General features: G+C 23.9%; 1 protein-coding gene across 1 annotated transcript in view; it reads left to right on the top strand.

Moving 5' to 3' along the window:
• The first annotated feature begins 512 nt into the window (after positions 1–512).
• LOC111633686 (integral membrane protein GPR155-like) overlaps positions 513–7849 on the top strand; it is a 26394-nt gene continuing 19057 nt past the window's right edge. Inside the window, exons 1-2 of the mRNA XM_023378298.1 lie at positions 513–585; positions 2082–2244. Coding sequence (XP_023234066.1) covers positions 513–585; positions 2082–2244 — 236 coding nt within the window. The remainder of the gene's footprint in view (positions 586–2081; positions 2245–7849) is intronic.

A 7849-nucleotide genomic window follows, 5' to 3' on the forward strand; every position in this document is an offset into this window, starting at 1 on the left:
CCTAAGGTTTATTAAAGTTATCTGATGGTATTTTATGAAGTTCCTGACATTCTATAGATGACATTTCATATCTGGAAATAACTTGGAAATATAATTTATTGATTAGTAGTTTAAAATAAATTATATATATTTTTTATAAAATTAAAAATGCTGTATTGTATGAAATTATATCATAATCTTCTTAAATTGCTATGAATTGATGTCATTGTAATAAGACAGGAGATAACTATAAAATGGTTAGTAATAAACAGGTGGCCCAATAGTCTGTTAACCGTTTTAAAATTGGCGTATTACACAAATAAATAAATAAATACTTTTATTCTAAACCCAGTTTATAGAAAAAATACGATCAACTGACATTTGAACCATCATTTATTTAGTATTTTAATAATTTTATATTTAAATATTTATTACTTTGTTTTTAATATATTTTCGTATAAAATTAATATAAATAAAACTATCAAATTGATATTATTATCGCTGTAGGATGGTATATTGTTCGACATAAAGTCATGGCATTTATCGATCCTGAGTTTAATTTAGCTTCTGACAAGAAGAATGAAGGTTTATTAAAGTTATCTGATGGTATTTTATGAAGTTCCTGACATTCTATAGATGACATTTCATATCTGGAAATAACTTGGAAATATAATTTATTGATTAGTAGTTTTAATCGACTAAATAATACTTCCAATAAATAATAATTGAATACGTAAGTTCGAATTATTTTTTGAATTTATTGAATTTTTTAAATATATTTAATTCAATTCAATTCAAATGTTTATTAACATAAAAGGCAGTAGCCTGTTACAAGGGGGATGTTTTTACAATTTCTTAGCTTTACATAAATCAACTTTTCGATGAATTTTAGCATTAAATGTCTATTTAATTTAATGATTGAATAAGGCTAATTAACAGTACCCTTATTACTCAAAGATATTGTTTTTAACATATTATATAAATTGTAAATGTCATTGATATTCATTTTGTCCAATTTACTATACATAATAATTTCCATCTCTTGATTATATTCATAATTCTCACTAGTATTTATATTCTGTTTGTTTTTCTCGTTACATCCATAAATTAAATGAAATTTTGACAATTTTTTTACCACATTTAGAACATCCAGATTGATCATAATCTATATATTTATTTTCAATATTTAGACCTTTTTGATTAAGTCGTAATTGAATGAAAAATTTTTTAACCTTAAATGGGAGATTTAGAAACATGTAATTAAAAATATATAGGTAATTAAAAATAACATTATACTGTAACTTATTTCTTTTTTGTATATCTTCATTATCCTGGATTATTGAGTATTCCGCAGCTTTATATAACAGTTGNTATCTTTTGGTAACTTTGATATGGAGATCCATGTCTCAGTCTGTTGGATATCTTTAACATCTTCAAATGAAAATGATGTTTTTTTCAGTGGTAACTGAAGAGCTGTAAATAGAAAATAAGGTCATTGTACAAGGAACATGATACAGACTGGTTAGTAACTTTCTTCTTGCCCAGATCTTTTACTAAGATTTTACAAATTATCTCTCTACTGACACCAAAGTTATATGCCAATATTCTCAGTTACACAATGATACTGTTGAATCTGTTTTCCCAACTTGGAAATGAGTTTTTTGTTTTGAGTTGATGTTGGATGTTCAGGCCTGTCACTATCATTTAGGGTTTCCTTACCACAATTGAATGATTAAACCTCCTGAATATTTGAGTCTGAGATGAACACATATCATACACTTGCTACATCAATGTTACTATCTTGGATGCACTTTTCCCAAGTTTAAAATAGAATCTGGTATTCATTCTCTGTTCTATACAATACTCTTATACTATCTTAGCAAAATAGCAAAAAATTTCCCGCCACACTTAGCATGGAGTCATTTAGTGTTGCCAGACTGCAGATTACAGAACACACTGGAAGGCATGCATTTCTTGCTACATTGAATTTGTATTGGTCAGGATAACATCTGTCTCATTATTTAATTAGACCTTACAGATTAAAATTACTATTTAATTAAAATATTATTTAATAATATTCAATAATTAACTTTTTAAAACAGATAATGTAATAACAATGAGGATAAGTGAATCAGATAAAAGCTCAAGAAGCTTATCTCGCTCGCATTCTTCTCCAAATATTGCTCAAATGGTTGCTGACGAAGAAAAGAAAAGTAGTGAAATATCCCTTCCAAAGATTGATCGAACTCTTAAACCCTCTCGTATGTAAGTAAAATTGTAAAATGATTGTAATATTTTAGAAATTACAAATTAGTATAATTTATTTATTCTGTATACATCATAAAAATAGCTTAATTTTATAAAGTTTTGTTTATTGCAAACTGTTTTTGTGTATTTCATTAGTAAAATTGGAGATTGTAAAAATATAAAAAAGCATCATAAATAATAATTGTGTATGAATTATATAAATCTTTTCTACTTATGGAATTAACATTGCAAAATTTGAATTTATTGAATTTTTAATATATTTAAATTTTGGTTAATTTAATGAAGTTAGATTTTAACATAATATTGCAATTTATATTTCTTATTTTAGAAAATATAGATACAGTATCAAATTTACTTTATATGGAATTCAGTTTATTTTCTGTATTTTTGTAGTAATTCTTAAATATATATAATTTAATTTTTGAAATCTGCAAATCTTTGCGCTACTAAAATAACAAAAAGTCTTTTTACACTGTTTATTACTTAAGATAATCAACTATTTTATTTATACAGAACATTTTGGCTTCCATTGAACCATCTTTAGTTTTACATAAAACTTGTTTTAATGAATGTTTGAACAGATAGAACTTAAAAATTATTTAAAGATAAATAAAACAAAAGAATCTAATGCAACAAATTTTTTAAAAATTGGCAGAACTGTTATTTTTAAATCTAAGATTATATGATAAAATTAAATATTAATGCAGTATCTTAGATGATATTGTATAGAAAGACTTTTATGAACCTGTAATTATCTGGTGTCCTGAATTAATTTTCAATAAAAATTTGTTGCATTTGATTCTTTCATATCATTTACAGTTGAATAATTTTTAAGTTCAGTCTGTTTGATTTTATGTAAAAACTACACACTATGATTTAATTGGCACATTTGGAATCTTTTAATGTACTTTTTAAAAGCTGTAATTTGAATGCTATATGCTTGCTCAACCTAAAGGTGACATTTTGAAATGGTAAAAGTATTGTTTTTAATTATTTGCAAAGCATTTTTCAATTCAATTCAAATGTTTATTAACATAAAAGGCAGTAGCCTGTTACAAGGGGGTGTTTTTACAATTTCTTAGCTTTACATAAATCAACTTTTTGATGAATTTTAGCATTAAATGTCTATTTGATTTAATGATTGAATGAGGCTAATTAGCGATACACTTATTAGTCAAAGATATTGTTTTTAACATATTATATAAATTGTAAATGTCATTGATATTCATTTTGTCCAATTTACTATACATAATAATTTCCATCTCTTGATTATATTCATAATTCTCACTAGTATTTATATTCTGTTTGTTTTTCTCGTTACATCCATAAATTAAATGAAATTTTGACAATTTTTTTACCACATTTAGAACATCCAGATTGATCATAATCTATATATTTATTTTCAATATTTAGACCTTTTTGATTAAGTCGTAATTGAATGAAAAATTTTTTAACCTTAAATGGGAGATTTAGAAACATGTAATTAAAATATATTTAATATTAAATATGTTATTTCATCTCTTTAAAATGTATATAAATTGTATATTTTAAAACGTAATAAATAAAGATTGTATAAGTGTAATACTCCTGTTTCGAAATTTAATATTTTAAAAATTATATTATAATATTATAAAAATTATATTATATTAGTCATAACAAGTAAATATTTACAAAATTTAATTTAAAAATAGAAGCTAAATTATCATGTCTTTGTGTCCTATATGTTAATTTAATATTTATCTTGTATACTAGTACTTTATCAATTAACAGGACTTATTATACTGGATTTATGGATAATAAAAAATATTATTTCTGATATGTAAGACTTAATTTCTGCATCCATAAATCCAGTATAATAAGTCCTGTTAATTGATAAAGTACTAGTATACAAGATAAATATTAAATAGAAGCTAAATATTTTTACGATTCCTTAAAAGTGATTTGTATGCTTTTTTATGGATTAAATTGTTCTTAAAAAGACAAATTATCCTTTTAGGAACACTGTTGTTTTGAGTTGTTTATTTCATTAAAAGCTCCATAAAAAATAATTCGTGTCTTTAGAAATCTTTTCACTAAACATTCCTAAAACAGCCAATTTAAATCTACAGAAACATTAGAAATACTTCCTAAAAGTCAATTTGTCTTTTCAGAAATCTTATTAAAAGTGTTCCTTAAAAAAAGGATCATTTGTGTATTTTCAGCAGAAATCATATTTAAAAACATTTTTCCATTGAATATTTTTTAAAAAATGACAATTTATTTATTTATTTTTTAATCAAACGTCGTATAGTTTACAATTAAATATTTTGCCATTTAAGTATTTTCTATTGAAACTATTGTAAGTGAATTTTCTTCTTCTTAACTAGTATTAATTCTTTGAAATAACGGAACATGATTGATTTATTCAACCGTAAAAGTGAATTATTGTTGAATATCTTAAAAACCCTTAATCCGAAACATAATTTAATTTTTTTTTTATTTTGAATGCTAACTGAGGGTATACAGTACTTAGTTACTGATGAATAAATTCATTCACAAAAATACTTTGATAGTCATATAAATTGTAATTATAGAAACAATGAATGCATTAGCTGGAACAACATGTAATATAGCTATTACTCACAGATAACTTTTTGATAAATTTAATACTGTATTTTTTTTGTTTTTGTTTTTAATTTTACATCTATAAGCATGGCCATTGTATATTGCAAGTAATTTTTACAATAATTTATTAAATATACGGATTTAATATAAAATAAATGCAGTACAAATTGATCATTAGATTATTTTTATATGTTTTTGAAATATTAAAAAATATTTATATAAAAGATACTTTAAATGTCGTGAAAGAAAATTGCTTTTTAAATACAATTTTCCCACAAAACGAACCTGCAAACACGAATAAGTTACATAAAGTTACCTTTTATTAAAATTAATTATGTAAATTGTATCCTATATAGAATCATTTGCCTTGTTTTGGAGGATAAGTTTATTTTTTCCCATTAGAACTTTCTGGTTGCATTATTCTAAAAAGAATACAGTCATTCGTATACAGATACGTTTTTTTCTGTTGATTGGTCCACGAATATTCTTGTTCAGAGGTTTATTACCTTTTATTTTTCCATGATTCCTTTGGCAATTAACAAAAACTTATAGATTCTGTCTCAAAATAACGTTTTTAAATGACTAAAATAAAATACATAGGATTACAAAGGAAATCAATGATAATGAAACATAGTTATCAAAATATTGTATTAAAAATATATTAAATTTGTTATATGGTAACAATGTATATACACGTGCTTCTTCACTAAAACAGTATGTAACAATAGTTAACATTTATTGAAAATACAGATATAATTTTTGTGATATAAGTTTTCGCGTCCCTTGAAATCTATTGAGGAAATCTATTGAGACCCAATTCAAGACCCAAGGGTTCCATGAACCCCAGGTTAAGAATTCTTCAAGTTAAGAAGACCCAAGAAGGTGGTAAAGACATATGTCACCTCTGAAGAACTTATTCAGAGGTGACATATGTAATATAATTCAAATATGTTCTAAACCTGAAGATGGCCCGTGAATCAGGTTGAAAACATTTGTTTGAAATAAATTATATTTCTCGGCAAGAATAAGGTGTTAGTTATATGTATGACGCATATCATTTAAAAATAAATTTATTTTATGATGGCAGAGTTTTCAGACGTTCAAGTATAAACATAACTATTATAAGTATTATATCATATATATTTAGTATGTTTTAATTAATTAAAATATTGATTTACTCTTAACAAACACATTCATATAGTTACCCTGTAGCTCATTTAGTATAATAAAATGCCTGAGTTTAGATAAAGTTCTTATTAAGAATACAATAAACAAGTACTATACATTAATATTAATATTTAGTTTGTTTTCTAAACAAATCAAATTCGATATAGATGAAAATGTAGAATATCTGAGTAAATAGGGCATGCATTAATTTAGTAATTCATGTTTATCAACAGAAAAATAATGTTAAATTGAAATTTGTATTTCTAGAATAATCACAAATTTTTATACAGTAATTTTCATTCTTTAATACATTATGTACATACTTGTTATATTTCTATGTGTGTATATAAGAAAAATGTATAATGCGTGACTAATGATATAATTCTATAAGATCATTACATTCGATTATTTAATTATTTTAGAAAATAAAGTAGTAAAATCAAAAACGAATAGCATAAAACACCAAAAGCATTAACCAGAAATCATCAATGAGAAGAAATTATATTAAATATGATTAATTAAAAGTAATTAAATACGTGAATGATATATGGTAATTTAAATGAGAGAGGTAACTATTTTTAGAATAGATTATCTTCAGTTTTTATATCTGTGATACTTTTATATTATGCCTATAATATAATGCTTTTATTGATGGCTTCTATGATGGCTCTATTTCACGATATAACTAATTATCAATTTATTTATACCGTGTTTTCTTCTCATCCACAATTAATTAATTTATCTTGTAGGCGATGGCTTAGTGTTCTTTCATTCTTATATGAATTAAACGAATTTAATTTGGATTTTATGTTTTATATCCTAGATTTCAGCTACTCGTATTTAATTAAAATCATTTTCTTATAGAAGCGTATTCAGATAGAAGCAGAGAGAACAATTTGTTCTTTAACTGAATATATACAGTATATACGAAGTATACACATCTTGTTAGGTTTATCAATGAAATAATACTATACAAATTTATTCCTGATGCCCTTCTAAAGATAACACCTGAATGATTATTTTTTGAAATACCTCATCATTAGTTATATTTCACACAATGTATTATAAAATATTAATTCTTTATTTTACAATATCTAAGATTCGCTTTAGAGCAAAGAAAGTATTTCCTTCATCGCATTTTTGTCACTTTTAAAGTATCAGAGTCTTCAACTCTCCATGATCAAAATCGAAATTAATGTTCCTACAGTAGCATCATCAATTTCAAGTTTTTCTATAGTACAAATTTTTTTAAAATCCAACTCTAGACTCTTGTAGTATACATTTTCAACATCGTATCATAACACAATTACTGCAGATCTTTCAAAAATAGCCATCTTTTAACGCTTCTCAATTCAACTTTTCTAACAATCCGTTCTCGCTTTTCTTTACGGTTAATTTACTTTATCAATTCTAATTTTATCGAATTTATTTTCTTATTTTTAAAATTATTAAACCTTATTATTTATCATATCGTGACTTTTTAAAAAATATTTTTCCTTTTTTTATCTACAACATCGTGATGTTATTCTTTTATTTTTCCTGTTGCACGCAAAACTTTTGAAACATTCTTTCACTATATTTAAAAAAATAGAATTCTTTATTCTTATTACTTTAAAAACTTGTTCCATTGTAGATTTAATTATAATAAAAATATTTATAGACGAAATTTTCAAAAGATATTATCAAGAAAAATGTATTTATGTTTTTTATTCAATGGTTCAATAAAGATTCAAAAAATTTATCGTGAAATCATTTCTTGGAAATTTGATAAATAATGAAATTGAATTTTAATAAAAAACCAAGAAATTTTTTTCCAAGATTTTTGTACATA

This window comes from Centruroides sculpturatus, unplaced genomic scaffold (genome assembly GCF_000671375.1).
Source record: "Centruroides sculpturatus isolate CEXI.00-Female unplaced genomic scaffold, Cexi_2.0 scaffold871, whole genome shotgun sequence".
Lineage (NCBI taxonomy): Eukaryota > Metazoa > Arthropoda > Arachnida > Scorpiones > Buthidae > Centruroides > Centruroides sculpturatus.